Below are 19,891 nucleotides of genomic sequence, written 5' to 3' on the forward strand. Positions count from 1 at the left end.
AATTTTATATCTATTTTCTGGTTTTGTGTTTTGTGGTACATGAGTAAAGATTTTTGTTTCAGTGGAATAACCTGGAAGCACATACTCTGTCGAATGAATTACAGACATTACTTCCCGAGTTGCCTTACAGACATTTGCTGTTTAGAATGGCCATATACAATATGCAGGCACCATGAATGTTAATGTTGACATTTGTTAATTTTCCCATTTATGCACATCCTCGATAATCTCCAAGGCATACGCTATGATCAATCTACACTATACTATGCATGGCTCGGCCTCATAATTCTTACACCTCCCTTTGCCGGCTCTGCATTCTCACTGTAGCCAATCAGCTACGTCACAGTTACAACTGAGCTTGCCATTGTCAAAGATAGCAGTCACAGCTGCAAAGCTTTGTTCATAGTGTGACTCAGATTTTGGGGAAAATCATACAGATCTACTGACAGATCTGAAACTTTAAAAAATATATGCAAGAACTCCTGCTGCTTTCAGAGTAACTGTGCATCAGTTGTGTTGCCAAGTTTAATGAGTTAGATAATTTAAGAAGCGACAGTGAGTTGTCATTGGTACTCTCAACTTCCCAGCTTTGACACCCAATTGGATAAATGCCCCACAGATGGAAGTAATATAATAAAATCATTGGGCCCAGTCATAGATGCATTCAGTGTATTGTGAAGATTTATCGTAATGTGTACCCTGGAGATACTGAGGATGATGTATGCAGGACTTACTGTCGTACTGCTGTAGGACTGTTACATGCCACCATATAGCTGGAATAAGTCCTCCAATAACCTTGTAACCTTTGTAATTGTCTCAGATACTTAAAGTCAAATCTGGTTATTATTTTCTTTTTTTCCAGACTTTGCTGTACTTTTTTGCTGAACACTGATGGTGATAAGGATTGGCGTTTCCATCATATATGTAGTTCACTTGTTATTTGTGCATCAGTGAATCAAATTGTTCTATATCAAGAGGGAGAATGAGGATATCAGTCAACAGAATATGTTGAGTGACTATTTGCTGATGTGAGTTTTGATGCAGCAAGACACCCTTTAGGTGTTTATCATATTGTATTTGAATGTTTACCCAAATACTGAAAGGAGAAGTATTTTTGCTGGCAACAAAAATACATAAGTTTCTTATGTGACTGGAAAGCTTATTTGTGAAGAATCATGTATAGAATCTCACTGCCGTCGAAGCTGTGAGGTTGTGTTGCTGAGGGTCTATGTGTCACTTAAGTTGATTCAGCATAGATTACGAGGGGATACCAAAAATTAGTGAGTCTAACTATATTCTTGATGTCCAATGTTCAAAAGATTTATTTCTGAAGGGATCATTACCAAAGCCATAGCCAATGTTTCACATATGTGAGTAATGTGATTCATGAGATATGAGTCATTACAACATATTGGGGTATAATATTTGTACATGTAATTGCAGAAAATGAAAATGATATGCCATTTGGTACCTCCTGGATAATGGAATGTCCTTAGACAATATCATATAAAATATGTTCAGAAAGGTCTTGGATGAATTCCCATCATCAACAGCCAATGATTTTGATTGCTTGATTTAGATTTAGACAGCGGCTGTTTTCTAAGGACTCACACATTTCCATCTTTCAAAAACATTGTGTCCAGATATTCAAGCTGGCACTGTTTACAATATATTGGGAGCTGACACTTGCTTGACCATTCAGTATTCAGACTGAACCCTTGGCATCGTGTATGGATAGTAAAAACTTTAGAATCAGTTACGTTCTTTTGATTACGTCATCTGAAGGGATGGGTAGTGTCTCCAAAACCTGTTCTTACAGTAAATGTGAAGGGGGAGTCACTTTAAGAAGTGATTGTAGTTTCAAATTGCTTTTTATGCCTTTTAATATCTAGGTTTGATTCTAACAGACTTCCAGCAATATAAAACACACAAAATGTTTCTTGCATATTTTGTTTCCTGAAGTTTGTGGTGCATTTGTTGCAGATTTTGCATGTTTATGGAGCACCAAGATAGAAAGTCAAAGAACATGGAGATCGCAACATAGGAAAACTAATTTGCTTGAGGTTCACAGATAATGCATAGAAAAAAATAAAACATAAAAACAGCTTCAATTATATCATTGTCCTGGTGAGACTGACTACTTTTTTATATCCCCTTGTATGTGTAAGTAAGTGCTCACTGGTTTGTCTTCTCCAGGACCCTTCACCCACAGCAGTCACCACTAGAAGAGTTCCCGCAGAAAACAATTAGTTCCAGAATGACTTCAAATGTGCCTTCTTCCTAGTGACCTCTTTCTCTGTGTGTTGAAAATTTGAAAGAAGAATATACCCTCCTTGCATGAGATCATGTATTGCAGCAATAGGTACAAGATGACTGATCCAGCACTGAGCAATAATCACTTTCTTGTACTGATTTCTATGCAATCAGACCTCATTGCATGAATGTTTGGATTTATATTTTTACCAGTCTCTGCTGTACAAGGCAATCTTAGCGCTAAGGCAATTGTAACTCACATATCTTAGCCATCTGAGTCAGCTATAAGGTTGTTTTGTACAACATCATCTGGGATTGTCATTGCATAATAGGTGTTATTATGTGACTACTATATTCTCTGTCATCTGATTGGTTGATTTGCTTTGTACAACATCATCTGGGATTGTCATTGCATAATAGGTGTTCTTATGTGACTACTAAATTCTCTGTCATCTGATTGGTTGAATTGTCACTGGTACATTTCAGTATTGTGAGGTTTCTAAGTTTCTACTTTTGCATGGAGATCATGCAACACATGTACAGGCACGATGTACTTAACCCTTATTGAGGGGATACAATAATTCAAACTTATTTCAAAATTAATCAATTTCAATCACAAACTTCCTCTATAAACTTGCACTACTTGCAAGTAGGATACAGAAATCATCACATGACCAATCAGAGCAAATACAGTACACAACCCTGACTTTCATATTGATAAGTGTCTTATATTTTACAGAACTATCAGGGTATATATTTTTACACAATATTAGTGAATAGTTTGAATTAAAGAGGTTTCAGTGCATCAAAATATTTGAATTTGGTTGTAATTAGATTATGTTGAGCCCTGTAGTTTCCTGTGTCTCATTATAGCCATGATATATCAAATAAACATAGATATAATTCTGTAGCCTTTGGTGTTCTTTTCATTGCTTGAGTAGAACTCCCATTGTGGAGTGAGTGAGTGAGTGAGGCTTTATACCATTTTAAACAATATTCCATCAATGTCATTCAGGTATTTCTCCATGAAGTTCAAGTTCATTGTAAACATTCTTTAATATGTAAACATCTACACACAAACAAATGTTTTCCAAATGTAATAATTTGTTCAACCCATCTGATGATTTGGAGCTTTGATCTGCACTCTCTGACATGATGCATGTTTCACACATGGTGAGTCATCTGTGAGACAACATGTTTTGTATACTTGACCTGCACCAAGGAAAGGAAAGTGCCTAATGGAGTGGAAATTATGTTAGCAATCAAACAGTGGTTTCATCTACATAGTGCTCCACTCTGGCATATGGAGTACTGAGTATGGATGAGTATGGAAGGAACTACAGAAGCATAAAGGAGTTGGTATTCACGTATAAGACAAAATATTATGGATGTCCTCTTCTTTATTGTGTACACAATGCTTCAGGTCTTATCCTAGCCCATTCTTCAAGTGAACATTCACAAGGGACAAGGATAATATAACAAGTATATGTTACAATCAGATTGTGAAAACAGGCAGTTCGTGACACATTTCGTGAAATGATTTAATTTCAGTCATTTGATGAAATGACTATGAGTCGTCAGCCATTTTGTGTCATTATGTGTAACAACAATCAATATACTTCAGTCATTTGATGAAATTACTCAATAACTTGATCTACAATTTGGATGAGAATTTCAACATCGCTCACTGTCACTAATAGCTAAAACTATTGCTGCAGTGAGAGTTGCACTTCAGCTTGGCTTTTAAGCATTTACACCTGTTTGTTTTACACTTTCAGCCACACTACACAAATTCCACAAATTGCTGACATCCACATATAGATGGAATGAAATTTCATGAATTGACTGAAGTATATTGATTGTTGTTACACAAAATGACACAAAATGGCTGACCCTCTTGGTCATTTCACAAAATAACTGATATTTTTAGTCATTTTATGATTGATTTCACAATCTGACTGTAACATGTACAATAAAGAAGAAATACAGCACTCCAGCACTCACTGGGACTGAGGGAATAACCTGGTATTGTCAATGTGCCGGATTGTATAGCTGATAATAAAGGTACACGCCACGAACAGGACTGAGGCTTCATGCTTCTGTTGATAACTTGCCGGATTGGACAGATGCTGGTTTGGACAGCTTTCTCTGTATACAATAAAGAATAAGTTGACACCCATAATGCTTTGTATCATACTTGAGTGTGGAAGGTTGTACTTTGTGTTGCTAGTATTCCATCAATATCACAGGGTGGACAACAGAAAGAGGCCTTACATATTGTAACCACTGGAGCCACCTTTGTGTTGCAAACAAACACTTTTACAAAGAAACCAGCCTACTGCTCTCTTACAGTTTGTAGAGGAGAAAAACACTGGAACTAGCACATTACTGTCCTTTGCTCTTACTGGCATATGGCATTTAGAACTGATGCATGTAAAAATTGATCATTTGTGGATGTCAGTGTTTTTATTATGAGGAACACAAAGTTTAAAATATATTCTTACTCCTTCATCAGGAGAATATTGACACTATAGCAGAGTGTATCTCTGTAACTCTATGGGTGAGGTCATCTTGTAAACTTTGGTGCATATTTCTAAACATTCGCTATATTTTCACTGTAATGTGAAACTATAACATGACATTACAAAAGTAATCTGGCAACAAAATGTCTAGTTTAATTGAAAATATTCAACTGTAGTGAGTGAATTAGTGTACCTTTATATGCTTTTAGCAATATTCCATCATTACCACATTGGGGAATGTTAGAAATGGGATTGACATATTGTACCAATGTGAGGAATCGAACTTCGGTCTTCTTTGTGATCGGCACACACTTTAACCACAGCGCTACCTCACTGCACTATTCAGTTTGAGATCGTGATCAATATTCATTGTTCAAAAACTATATTATAAAGAGTGAAAGTGATATTTACATTCAAACAAAAATTGAATACTCTGGAAATGGTTAAATTTGATTGAAACATGGACCTATATGTGGTAGCTCATTAGACAAAATAGCAAGCCACATCAAGGACAACCACATAAAATATTCCCTATTCACAAGTAATGTCATCGTGGCATTGTGCACATATAGCCCAACATGGTTGACACACCAGATGTTGATCTATACTTCTGAAATATATTGTACACATATCACCATTACACCTTTACTGAACTATTAATGAAGACAAGTGGACTGGTTGTTTTTTTTTCGTTATGTTATTCATATATGCCATTTTAGTTGGGAGCTAGTACATCATTAGATGCTTGATAAAGACAATAACATCTGTCGCAAATGTCACACAAATAAACATTGCATGCAGACCTTGACATTGTTTTTTTCATTAAACAATAACTCATAGAAATCTAGCAAAAACAGGGACTACTATATAAGGACGCTGGAAATATTCCAGTATCATACTTGGCATTTGTTTGCAAATAAAATTTGACAAGACAAGTCAAATATAACTGTTATGAAGAAAATATACCATAAAATGTTGTCCACTTTGAATGGTTGTAACAACATGGTTTGTAAAGAGATGCTCAGTTTGCGAATTTAGCGATAATTCAACACTAAGAACTATCACAGAAAATTCAAAATATTAGTGAAGTTACACCCACAATCATATTTCGTTTTAGGTTTCGTTTCGTGATCCAACTTTTAGCACAGATTATCCAAGATGGCAGCCTACAGTGCGTGCATGTGTTTTGTGCGAAGATGTCATGTGCTCAAGAAGTCAGTGTCTCTTGTAACTGTGTATAACACACGACAACAGTGTCTGCATTCACAACTTCTTAACCGAAGGAAAATAATTCCAACGCAATCAAGTATTTTTTTATTGTATTCCACTAAAAAATCGGACAATGTCAAGGGACTTACTGATGAAATCTTGAAGGCCAAAATTCTTGCAGAGAAAAGTAAAGAAGAGAGCTCTTCCGAGAACAAAAGTAATCTGGACAAATCTAAAGAGGAAGACACGAAACAGTCACGATGGTCCAGGTGGACGGGGAAGAATGCATGGAAGCTCGGGTTGGGTCTTTTAGGAGGATGGGCTATAATGACAGTAGGGGGGTTTGTTTATCTGTACGGTAAGTTATAAATGTATAAAAACACGACAATAAATGCTTGTTTAGAAATTTGAGAATTACATGACAAACAATAATTATCTTAGAATATTAATGCTCTTGTTCTTTGCGTCCTTGCATGATAGATAGGTAAACATTATATATCACGTTTTACTGGAATTAACCCACACTGTGAAAGTCACGACAGTATCCAGTCAGGTATGATTTCTGTTAACCATGAAACAAAAAACATATTTAACTGTTTATGATTGTTATGAAGAATCTGATCCAGTCGTTAGTTATTTGACTTTTTGTGGAACTTTACCCCTGTATCATAAAAGCACCAAAATATGTGGCAATTTAAGAGATCCCACACTGAATTATAATTCTTCTTCTTTTTTTTCACTGCAGACAACAAGATTTCAGTTTTATCCCTGTTGCTTTCTAAGTGCCAGGACCTAAAAAATGGTGTCTGATGTGATCAGTTTTAAGTGATGCAATGATTCTCAAACAATATCTATTTAATCATACTTTTAGTTTACTCATCATGTAACACTTCTAACAGCTGCATTGACTATGAGAAGCTAGGAAAATGTGTTAGTTGAAGCATGCTTTAGTCTGACACAAGCCTTAAACAAAAGTTTCCTGTCCTTTTACAGGTGCACCTCCGATAGACCCAGATGGAAACATGGTAAGTAGACATCACCAAACATAACTGAATCATTGAACAGTGGGACCTGGGCCTTCTGTTTATTTTCAAATTCCTGAAATATTGTAGAAAAAAGCCTCAAGTGCCATGGCAACAGCATGTTTACAAAATTGTTTCTCTACCCTTCATTGTCGTTTACTACTAATACAAGTGATTGGTTTCAACATCAAAAGTGTGTTTTCTCAAATTTATTAATTTAATTTAATAAATTTATTATTCTTGTGAGTGAGTGAGTGAGTTTAGTTTTACGTCGCACTTAGCAATATTCCAGCTATATGGCGACGGTCTGTAAATAATCGAGTCTGGACCAGACAATCCAGTGATCAACAACATGAGCATCGATCTGCGCAATAGGGAACCAATGACATGTGTCAACCAAGTCAGCTAGTCTGACCACCCGATCCCGTTAGTCGCCTCTTACGACAAGCATAGTCACCTTTTAGGGCAAGCATGGGTTGCTGAAGGCCTATTCTACCCCGGGACCTTCACAGGTCTATTATTCTTGTGTTTGCTAAAGTAAAACATTTACAAAACACAATTTTCACATCAGATAAGCTTGACTTTATTTTTCGCATCCATAGTCATAATCCTCTCTTTCATACGCATGTGTATGTATTTACCAGCATGTCAATGCTCAACCCAGTTCGGTGAGATCAACAGTGTTTCCTGTCCCAAAACAACATCCAGGTTCTTTCTTGGCTGTCAAGATCATCAATTTTTAACCAGAATTATGTTTAATGGACATGAAATGAACATGTGTGATGTTGCCATTTACAACTATGTGTTGTATTCACAACTTTCCAAGACCTGTAATCTTCAATATGATTGAGTCTTTGAGAAGCCGATCCCAGACAATCATTATCACTAATTGTGCTCATAAATGCTTCTGACAGTCGTTAACCTTCTGCCTCCTCCATTGTGATCTTCATATATGCAGCTATGGTTCATTCCATATTATCAGGAGAATATGGGATAGTGTAGTGGTTAAATCGTTCGCTTGCTGAATTGAAGACCTAGGATAGTGAACATCACATGGATAATGTGTGTGAAGCCCATTTCTGGTGTCTACTGCCCAGATATTCCTGGAATATTGCTAAAATACAGGCAGTGTACAACTAAACTCACTCACCCTTCTGAGTGTCATGTATGTCAAGTGTTTACTTAAATAGGTACGTTTCTTTTTTTTTTTTTATCATTTGTATATGTTTTAAACAATGGTTCATGTGTTTCTTTTATATTGTAGGTTGAAGATGAGTTTTCTGAATGTAAGTAACTTTTGCACCTGTGAATTGACATGATCAGAGAACAGTATTTTGGAATATTTCAGTAAATGTATAAATATATTTACCAGAGCATGTAGAATACATACGAAGTTCATTTGCTCACTTTGTGTCTGTTTTTCCCTCCATAATTAAGCAGTGAAGATATTTGTTAAAAATTGTATGCTTGTCTTTATGCCCGTAATGGAAAGCTGGTTTGGAATTTAAATGGAATGTAGGCTGTGATTGTTCAACTGATAATGTGTAACAAATACTCCTCATGTTTGTTTGTTATTACAGTGTCGAAACTAGAAGCTTACATGAGAAGGGCAGCAAGAGAACTGTCAGTGTTTAGGAAGGTAGGATCTCCCTCTCACTATCCATCCTTTAGTTGGTGGTAGGGTAGTTTAGTGGTTTAAGTATTTGCTCATCACCCTGAAGACCTGGGTTCTATTCCCCATAGGGGTATAATGTGTGAAACTCATTTTTGTTGTCCCCTGCTGTGATATTGATGGAATATTGATAAAAGCGGTGTAAAACTGAACTCACTCACTGTCCATCCTTTCTTTGATTGTCAATGCTAAACCTCTAAAAGGTTCATAGTTACTGTTATTGTTTGACTTATTCTTCATTAAATTGAAACATTAATGTTTCATACATTGTTTGCAATTCAGTTTAGGATCGTTTCCTGTAATCGGTTGCAAAATTCAGATGATGAAAAATAATTGTCTACTAATGGCTAACTTCATATCCTGTGGAGATACTTTGATTTGAACTCGTGTTTTACTTGGCAAATTGTAATTTCAGACGATACAAGATCCTTCTCGTGACAAGTTGTTACCAGATCCTCTGCAGTACCCATATGTCCAGCCACCCTACACCCTGGTCCTGGAGATGACAGGGGTACTGGTCCACCCTGACTGGACAGTAAGTAACAGTGTATTCCCTACCTATCTATCTGTCCCCACCCTGATGTGACCCCTACACCCTGGTCCTGGAGATGACTGGGGTACTGGTCTACCCTGACTGAATAGTAAGTAACAGTGTATTCCCTACTTATCTATCTGCCCCCACCCTGATGTCACCCCTACACCCTGGTCCTGGAGATGACTAGGATACTGGTCCACCCTGACTGGACATTAAGTAACAGTGTATTCCCTACCTATCTATCTGTCCCCACCCTGATGTCACCCCTACACCCTGGCCCTGGAGATGACAGGGGTACTGGTCCAGCCCTGACTGGACATTAAGTAACAGTGTATTCCCTTCCTATCTGTCTCCACCCCTACACTGTGTTCCACTCAGGCAACGAGTAAAGGAGCACTGGGCATTTGTTTAACCCATGTCATCAAGGTATGAAGAGCAAAATTCTGGAAAGATTTATTAGATCAGACATCTGTGTTAGATTTCAGACCTCTTTGTGCTGATCCGTTATTCCTATTCTACATGTTTGTTTGCAGTATGGCACCGGTTGGCGTTTCAAGAAGAGGCCTGGTGTAGAGTACTTCCTGCAGCAGGTTGGACCCCCAATGTTTGAGATTGTCATCTACACATCTGAGCAAGGCATGGTATGTGCAAGAGTTATCTCCCTTTGACACATGACAAAATTCTCTTGACTCTACAAACAGCTTGTTTTTTTTGTTTATAAGTCAATTAAGCAAAGATAGTTACACATACCTTGGATTTTTTTACACCGAGTTAATAAAGGTAAAGGTATCCTGACTCAAGCTTAATTGCTTGTCTCCCTCTACAGTTAGAAAGTTAGTGGAACACAAAGTCAATTGAAGTTCCCTTTCATCAAAAGAGGACGTATAATCACACTCATCCATGGGTAGCCTTCCTTTCCTCTATGTTTTGGTGCCAATATTGGTCACATGAGCAGCCATATTTGCCCCACTCTCCTTACCCCAACAGGAAGGTTGTGTGGGCGACATGAGGTCCATATACGGCAATGTTTCTCTTGTTCTTTCAGAAAGTTATCTAAATTTTACTGTAAATGGTTTTCGGTCGGTATGTTTAATTGTATCATGTACAAATTTTGTGTATAAGTTTCAACTTGTAATCATGGTTCATATTTTGCTTACATTTTGATGAAAACTTGTTTGAGTTATTGATGCCGTTCTTCAGCATCTGATCCACACTGATTATGTCCATCTTGCATTACGCGTTTTGCTGGACATACATCAGGAACGTGACTCTGATTTGGTGAAGGACGATGCACTGGGTAAGGAGAGATCTGAAGGAATCATCCGTGTCGCAGGCTAAGCAATCATAACTCATCAAGTATGAGCAGGGATTATCGGCTTGAAGATTCGTGCAGGATGGAAGATACATGAAGATATATATGTTTAGAAAATGCGTGTAAAGAAGTAGGTTCTGAGGATTCATGCTTGGTGGATACACACATTGACACAAGGATTCACTCATGGAACTTTCATGATGGGATGTAAATTATGATTATACATCACCATGCAGAGAATCATGCAGCGATACTCGTCACAACTTCATAGGTAGATTCTAGGATGAAGAACCGGAGGTTATTTTTGCATATGCAGAAGTAAATTCGTGGATAGCATATGGATTGGATTTAGATTACATGTCCAAGGAATCTAACAAAGCTTTCACTTATAGGATGGTTAGTGAGGAATTTGATACACTCACAGTACCTCCCATTGATCTTATCTCCGAGTTATCACACAGTCTCAGCACCGCCTTCAACAAAGCTAGGCAGATCAAGTGGATGACAAGAAGTTAGCTGAACTAGAAACCAAACTCGTCACACCTTTTACAGTCTGGCTAGATCTAGAGCTATTACTGAAGCATTGATATCTCGATTTAAGAATTCAAGTACAGAAGAGGACAGGATGATTTTGTCAGCCCTTCTGACACAGAAGAGGGATCAACAATTTAGTATTGGAGCACATAGCATGTACATCAGCAGGATTAACTCTGTTGTGAAGACAACTGTTATGAAACAGCTGGAGCCATCCAACCCAGCTGTTCCCATACAACCTTCAGCCGTGGGTGGAAGATTGGTGAGGTACTGGGAAAATTGGGGAATGCTACTGGACGACTTTGTATTTCAGATACTTCTAACAGAATACAAGATAGAACTAAAGGCCATTCCTACGTTTACCAGCACACCACTGATGTTCAACTCCGTGGCAGATCAGACTCAGAAATTGGAAGATACAGTTATGTCTCTACTAGACAAGAACACAGTGAAAAAATAAAGTTGGATCATCTCACACCAGGGTTTTATTCCCCAATTTTCTTGGTACCAAAGAAGAACTCAAGAGAAAAGTTCAGACTCATTTACCCCATGAGCAGATTCAAATAGGATAATCTACTCAAACATTTCAAAACGATTCTCGTTCCACAATGCTGGCACCTCGTTTGTCCACATAATTACATAGCCAGCACAGACCTTGAAGTCACGTACCTGCATATTCTGATACATCCACATTCAAGGAAGTATCTAAGATTCCTGTTCAGGGGTCGTCATTTTCAATGGAATGTTCTACCATTTGGAATATCGTCATCCCATTGGTTGTTTACACGGAAAACAAGGCCTATAGTAACTTATCTACATTGTGGAGGGCTGCGCAGTGCCTTCTGTCTGGACGATGGGATTCAAGTACAAGAAGAAGTCAGTCAACTCAGACTACAACTCAACTTCACCATCAAATTACAAACTCAACTGAGATGGTTAGTCAATGTGATAAAGTCAGAATTTGATCAGAAACAGGATATGCACTTTCTAGGAATATGGTTCTTCAGATCCCTCAACCGCACAATGGTTCTGAACGATCAGTGGATCAAGATTCAAGCTGGAATTTGCAAGTGTTACTCTCTCCATTGAAACTCAGAGATTGGCAATGCCTTTTAGGACTGCTAACTTCAGCCCAGGACATGACATGCAGGAGGAGTTACAATTACCGCCTTAATGGTTTGTAAATCTACAACTCTCCTATCTCCTATGGTGGACTCAGGAATCGAACATCTGTGCAGGAACTTATTTATCAGACCTCATTTCTCTGTGGCCGCATCCCTTCAAGGATGGGGTGCTCATCTCGACAACAAAGTGGCAGCAGGGAAATGGTCCAGTCAAGATTGCCAGTTGCACATCAATCAGTTGGAAATGAAGGCAGTAATCAATGTGATACAACATTGGACGGAAGCGTTAAGGAATGCAAAACTTATGGTCAAAATGGACAACTCCACAGTTACATATTATATAAACAAGCAAGGATCAATAAGATTGTTAAACCTGTTTCAACTGACTTTTCAACTATTCAACATAGTCGAGGAGTTAAACATTTATATAAAAGCATATCACATTCCAGGAGTAAAGAACATTCTCCCAGATGCTCTCTCTTGTCTGAGGCAACCATCTCCAGCAGAATGGATGCAGCACCAAGAAGTGTATGAGATCATCACTTAGATGACAGGATCTCCACTCTTATTGCAACTTGGTTCAACAATCAGACAAAACCTTTAATTTCTCCGGTCCTGGTTGTTCAGGCATGGGCAACAGACGTCCTTAGCTTCTCTTGGGAAGGCCTGAATGCATATGCCTTCCCACCACCGGTATTAATGCCTCAAGTACTAGCAAAAAGCAAACAGACAACAATATTACAACTCACTTTGGTTGCGACTTATTGGCCGGCAAGAATGTGGTTTCTCATGCTCATTCAAGAACTTGGAAATCCACCAGTGGAACTACCAGATTGGTTGCATCTGGTAGTACATCCGTCTGCACATCAAACAAGTGCACAAGATTTGGTGGTTGCATATCACTACTGCAGAAATATTCCCACGTCTCTTAGGCATTCACCAATTTGGCGCTCTTGTTTTAGCACAACTGTTAACGGTGCCTCAAAGGTGATGAAAATAGCTCACCTTCATCATGTGACTTGTTCATATCTTCATACACACAATGATTTTATGGAGAGGTGGCAAATATGCCCGGTCATGTCTCCACTTTTGGCACCAAAACAGAGAGGAAAGGGAGAATAGCCATAGTTGAATGTGATTATACGTCCTCTTTTGAAGAAAGGTAACTTCAAGGGATTTCAAGTGTTCCACTAACTTTCGAATAGAAGACGGAGACGAGCAATTAAGCATGAGTCAGGATAAGTATAAATTATCAATTTTATTCAGAAAATTACATTTTTATGACTTATCATTGTTAAATCAATCCTAGTTCTGTATTTGACTTTGGGAAAAACACTAATCTTCATATTCATTGTTCGTTGCATTCGATTTACCTGACAGTTAGTATTTATCGCAATTGTGATATTCAAATTTGTATGATCAAACAATTCTTTCCAGACGGCTGATCCGTTGGTAAACAACCTTGACCCTCATGGCTTCGTGATGTATCGATTGTACCGAGATGCCACTCGCTATATGAATGGTCATCATGTCAAGGTAGGAGATGTTTCTGTGTTGATGATGATGGCTGTTGTTTAGTATCACTCTAAACAATACTGCAGCTTTGTTTCAGTGATCTGTAAATAATCCAGCATAGCCAGACAATCTGGTAATTGACATCATTAATATCAATCCACACTGTTGAGATTATCCTCTATATCTCCAGGTTATACTTTCCCATAAATCTCCACTACTCTCAGCCTCAGCTCAATGAATTTATTACCTCCCTTGGCTGGCTTTTTATCCAGTGTCTACGCTTGGAAGTTTAGCATACCAATCACATTTTTGCTTTTTCAATTATCTAACCAATCAAACTTGGCTACACAAACCATGCAGAGCTTCTCTGAAAGAGGTAGAAAGGGTTCATATTTTTAAAGTTTCGCCCCTGTTAATTTGTCTATATGATTTAACCCAAATCTGAGTCACACTGTGACCAAACCTTTGCAACTGTGACCATTATCGTTGTTGATACTGGCAAGCTCGTTCGTAATGGCGTAGATGTATCCTGGGTGTAGTAGAGATTTATTGGAAAGGAAAACCCTGGAGATATCAAGGATGCGTTGAGATACCATGACAGGCATCAGGGAGCCAGACCATCTTATCTCATTAGTTTCCTCTTATGACAGACATGGGATGCTGAAGAGCAATTCCAACCAAGATCCTCCCTGTTACTAATGATGCTCATGAAAAGTTGGGAAAACAAATTTCCTGACTTACGTCAAAATACCAGTATAATTAGCCACTTACCCTGGTGTTTGCAAACTTTCATTTCAGCAAAACCCTTAAAGATTTGTGTTAGAATTGAATTTCAATAACCTGTGCTTGTCATCGGAGGCAACTAAAGGGGGTGGTTAGTCAGGCTCACTGGCTTGGTTGACACGTCGTCTTATCCCAGTTGCATAGATTGGTGCTCATGCTGTTGATCACAGGACTCTCTGGTTCAGACTTGATTATTTACAGACTTTACTGCCATAAAGCTGAAATATTGCTAAATGCAGTGTAAAAATAAAGTCACTCACTCATTACAGCACACTGCGGCTATGATGAGGTCAAAGAGACCACTAATTTCAGTTCGTAGTAACCATAGTTTATTATACACACCAGGTGTCGGGACCCAAACACCATGTGTTATATCTACAGTTTGTTACATCGGTTTCCATTAGAAATGTAGTTTACTTTATCAGGTTACAGAGTTACCTCATGTAACCTTGTGTAATGCACAAGATTGAAAAGAGTATGTACATAAACAAAACTCAAAACTGAAAAGAAGCTTCCTTACTAAATTCTAAAAGTGTCCCCAAGGGCTCCTAACATTGCTGTATGTTAGCAATGATATACCATTGCTTTGTAACGACTTGAATGGCACCAACTATGTATCTATTACACCAATTAGCTGTACATTTCTTTACATGGTGTCGCATGGTATCGCATGGCAACACACCTTCAGATAACTGGGAGTATGCCTTTAGCATCGCATAGCAGCAGGTCTGAGACAATATCATTGGCACCAATTCACATGACAATCATATTACTAGTGGTGCTTGTTTCCAAAAATAGAATCATGAAGTGCATAGGATTTTTGCAGGTGTCACCATCACCAAGGTGTTCAGAACCACGTATTCTAGGGCTTGTTTGCATTATTGTAGGTTTATGTTTTTTAGATGGTAAAGAAATCATGATAAAATGGCTTGGGTGTTCTTCTGTCAGCAGTTACATTTCATTTATGGAGCAGATTTTACTACAGAATTTGACACATGGATAAATCTAGTGGTGAACAGTTGCTTTGTTATTGTTGTTGTAAATGTAAGGGTGCAGCTATGAAACAATTTTCATGTGAAAGCATAGTCTAATACACAAGGATATACAATATTGTAAGCCTTCACACAGATGAATCAAATCGTTGTTTACTTCACAGTCTTAGTATAGCAGATACACGCCCTTTTTTAGAGATGCCAGGGGTGAAAACTGGTATTTTTTTAAAGCCTACTTTCCACTGGGGAAGTGACTTTAAGAAAGTAACATGTCTTGACTAATTTTCCATTCACCCTGATTTATGTTCTAACCATGACGATTAATTATGAAAGAATAAATCAACATGGTATTTGATGTTACTGTTTACTGACTATTTACCAAAAAGTGATAAATAGCAAAGAAAGGTAATTCTACTTTATTATCATTGCAAGATTTAATGGCTCCATCTTGAGCAAATATGAAATGAAGTCCAAGTTATCTGCAGTTTGAAACCATAAGTGGAAGTGATCTAGTAGCCCACGGACGAGTAAGATACCATTATTTGATCGCCCGAAATGAAAACTGACTTGTCCTGGGCGTCAGACGATAGGATTTTTGAACCCCTGCATACCGATAGTCATGCATTCGACATCTTCCACCAGCATGTCTTCAAGACAGTAACAATGTCGCATTTCTTTCCACATACCATTCTCCTAAAAATGAGACCATGGGTTGGGGATATTGATGACTCTCATTTATCTCTGAATTAACTTCCCTGTCGATATCACTCTGACGTAGCATTGATTTCCTTTATAAATGCCTCACAGCCCTTGGTGAATCTCCAGTATAAAAAGTATCCAGTACCTCATAATTCTTTCTCCATGGGTATGTCAGGGCATTATGGGACTCCTGTTATCTCCTGAAAGCATCTCTCCCTGTGGGTGTTCAAGGTCTTCAGAATCTTTCGTCTGTCTGCTGGAATTCCAAGACAGAACTCATGCAATATTGCCCTTTGCATGAGATACATATATGGAATATCATATTAGAACATTTAGATGTTTTGTATTGAACTCAAAGATACCATGGAGGCAGAGAAACAGCGATTTCGAAGAATGGCAGGGGTTCAAAAATGTTTTAAAGGACCACAAAACTCAATTTTTTGGTACTCTTTTTATCACTGTATATGAAAGACTTCTGGTTAGTCATAAATGAAACACCATTTTTTCTTTAAAAAAAACTTGTGGTTAATTAATACAAAGTACTTATAAAATGCTAAAAAGCCTATTGCTTCTCTCTCGGCCGCAAACGAAAGCACAGACACGGTTACGTAATACTGTCACCAGAGAACCGGATGTGACGGAATAGAAGGAACGATTTCCAATTAATTGTATAGAAAATGTGTAGCAAGCTCGTCATTTTGCTGATTTCTCGACATCACCAAAGATATGCCAAATTGTTCTGTTGCCGTCAATTGCTCCTTGGGGTCAGGTGATGGTGTCACTATGCACAGATTTCCACTGGACCCTGTAGTTTGTGCTAAATTGGTTGTTTGTGTATGCGAAGCGAGCGTGTGGAAGCCTGTGGTATATACTAAATCGGATGGTTCACCCCCCACCACGCTTCCAGGATAGAAAATGGGAGTTCAAGTTTCATCCAGTTTATAAAATAAAGACTGTTACTACACATTGCTGACCAAAAGGATTTTGCATGAATATAATGCTTTCTTCCTCGGACGCGAGGTTGTGGTTGAAGTGCCAATATTATCGTAAATAATATTATATCGGCCCTCCGCCTTGATTCACTCGAAGAGTGAAATTGTTATGTTATAAGCAATGTCATGTAAAATCCTAAAGTCCATCAATAAAATACATATTTTACTACCAGTGAAAAGTAATTTTGATTTTGTAAGTCGTTGAAAAGAAACTTTAATAGCATTTATCTTCAGACAGGGCGCCGCCATTTTTTGAAATGGCACGGGCTAAAAGTCGGTTAGAATTATTGAGATTATGGTTTGTTTTCATCAAGTTAGAAAATCCAAACTACTTTTTACCAGTAGTTAAATGTGTATTTGAATCATGGCCAAAAGGGATTTTGCATGACACAACTTGTAACATAACGATTTCTTCCATGGAAGCAAGGTAGGGGTCGAATTGACATTAAAATTGCTAATTAATTTGCTGTCCACCTCGCCTCCAAGAGTGAAATTGTTATGTTATGAGCAATGTCATGCAAAATCCTATTGTCCATCAATAGAATACATATTTTACTACCAGTAGAAAGTAATTTTGATTTTGCAAGTCTATGAAAACAAACTTAAATAGCATTCATTCTCAGACAGGGCGCCACCATTTTTGAAAATTGTGTCCATTTGAATAAATGAGATTATGGTTTGTTTTCATCAAGTTAGAAAATCGAAACTACTTTCTACTAGTAGTTAAATATGTATTTGAATCATGGCCGAAAGGAGTTTGCATGACACAACCTGTAACATAACATAAGTGAGGTTGGGGTCAAAGTGAAAATACAGCACGATAAATTTCTACACGTGCTAAATTTACTTGGTTTGTAAACGTTCACTCACCAGTATGTAGACACTTGTCAATATACATCTTTATATTTGGTGTCATGATCCTAATTACTTTATAATCATACTTGTATGGTTTTTGAAACTTAACAGAAAGAAGCAATCTGCGAATGTATAACAGGAATGTAATATCTAGACATTTTATAGTTTGCCTATATGAATCATAATTCGCACGCTCACCCTAGTGTATGTCGTCTGTATCATTACAACTTCATGACGAAAACAATGATTCTGTTGAAAGTTACGACAACTTAATAAAAACAAAATGCAAATATTAAAAATAAAACAAATTAAAGTTATAGGAGTAATGTCAGGCTCTTACCTTTTTCGAGGAATGTATCCATCAATATCCACAATATATTGTGTCAACAAGTGATTTTGCATTTGTACCCTATTAGAGAGTATATGTGACCTTTAAAAGCAACTTGCCACAGGACAAGTGACTTCAAGAAGGTAATTTGTCCTGGCTAATTTTCCAATTTTTAATTATTGTGAAATGTAATAAATGTAATAAATGTAATAGCTACATTATGAGCAGATATGACATGAAATCCAAGTTAGTTTGCAGTTTGGAAATCGGAAATTATCTAGTAGTCCATGGACAAGTAAGATTGCCTGAAATGAAAGCTGACTTGTACCAGGCGTCAGGCAATGGGATTTTTGAACCCCTGAATGGGTTGTTGCTCTGTTCCCATGACATCTTTGGGTTTAATACAAAACATCCTCATGCTCTAGTAGGTAGAGAAGATTGTCCTTGTCTTTATTTTATCGCTACATGGAACAAATGGTTTATCATGTCTGGTTGTATAGAGACTTGTTCTGTGTTCAGAGACAGTTGTGACCAGATCTGCCCTGTCACTCTCTCTTGCATCTGCATTTGACTCTGCACCTGTACCAGTTTTGGTCATGGTGCAGTAAGGGGCAGTAGGGTAGCCTAGTGGTTAAAGAGTTAGGTCATCATGCTGAAAACCTGGGTTCGATTCCCCAGATGGGTACAATGTGTGAAGCCCGTTTCTGATGTCCCCTGACATAATATAGTTGGAATATTGTAAAAAGCAGTGTAAAACCTTACTTACGCGCTCCCTCCTAACTCCCTTCCTCCTTCACTCACTCATGGTGTAGGATGAGACAAAACGGGTCTCCAGATAGGATAGGGTCATGAGAGTTGTCAGGGTTATATTGGCTGTCTAATTAACGTCCTGAGATTGAACCCTATAACAGGTGGGAAAGTACCTTTTGTGTGTGCTGGATTCAACATCAGGGTTTTTACCGAGTTAATATTTCTGGCTTTATGGTTGATGTGACTTCTAAGCTGTCAGTGCTATTGGGGTCCTTGATGAGATTTAAGGTGTCCTTTTACATCTGTAGTATCATTAGATACAGTGTTAATGCGAACTAGAGGATGTCTTTGACAGTCTCTATCCCAGCTTGTAAGACATGCAGCAAAATGATGGTAAAAGGCTGGATTTTCATGAAACAGCCTAAAATTTGAAATAATTTAACTTTAAAGGCTCTCTAAGTTCATTTTTGTCTGGAAAAATTAACTCTATTTAGCAACAGCTGTTAAGTTAAGATTTTACAGTGGAACCAAAATGGATGGAATTATCATCAAACTGTCTGAGTTGGAAGCTGCAAATGATAATGACCCGCTGATTCCTTAACGACAGGCCATTGACAGATCTGTTGTCACATGATGTCACAGTGGGTGACATCACGCTCATTAATTGCATCATAAATCTTGTTCCATTATCTAACAGTGATGGGTCAACAGCCCATTGTAAGTTGTTTGGAGTAAACTTATTATTAAATTTATGATACTATTTTGACTTTAGTAACACAAGTTCCATCCATTTT

The 19,891-nt window shown here is 37.8% G+C and overlaps 1 protein-coding gene across 1 annotated transcript in view; it reads left to right on the forward strand.

Annotated features, from left to right (window-relative positions):
- Positions 1-5,907: 5,907 nt before the first annotated feature.
- LOC137295126 (mitochondrial import inner membrane translocase subunit TIM50-like) overlaps positions 5,908-19,891 on the forward strand; it is a 35,018-nt gene continuing 21,034 nt past the window's right edge. Inside the window, exons 1-7 of the mRNA XM_067826448.1 lie at positions 5,908-6,342; positions 6,978-7,009; positions 8,271-8,292; positions 8,587-8,645; positions 9,094-9,213; positions 9,747-9,854; positions 13,621-13,719. Of these exons, the coding sequence (XP_067682549.1) occupies positions 5,934-6,342; positions 6,978-7,009; positions 8,271-8,292; positions 8,587-8,645; positions 9,094-9,213; positions 9,747-9,854; positions 13,621-13,719 (849 nt within the window). The 5' untranslated portion in view covers positions 5,908-5,933. The remainder of the gene's footprint in view (positions 6,343-6,977; positions 7,010-8,270; positions 8,293-8,586; positions 8,646-9,093; positions 9,214-9,746; positions 9,855-13,620; positions 13,720-19,891) is intronic.

Source organism: Haliotis asinina, chromosome 8 (genome assembly GCF_037392515.1).
Source record: "Haliotis asinina isolate JCU_RB_2024 chromosome 8, JCU_Hal_asi_v2, whole genome shotgun sequence".
Taxonomy (NCBI): Eukaryota; Metazoa; Mollusca; class Gastropoda; order Lepetellida; family Haliotidae; genus Haliotis; species Haliotis asinina.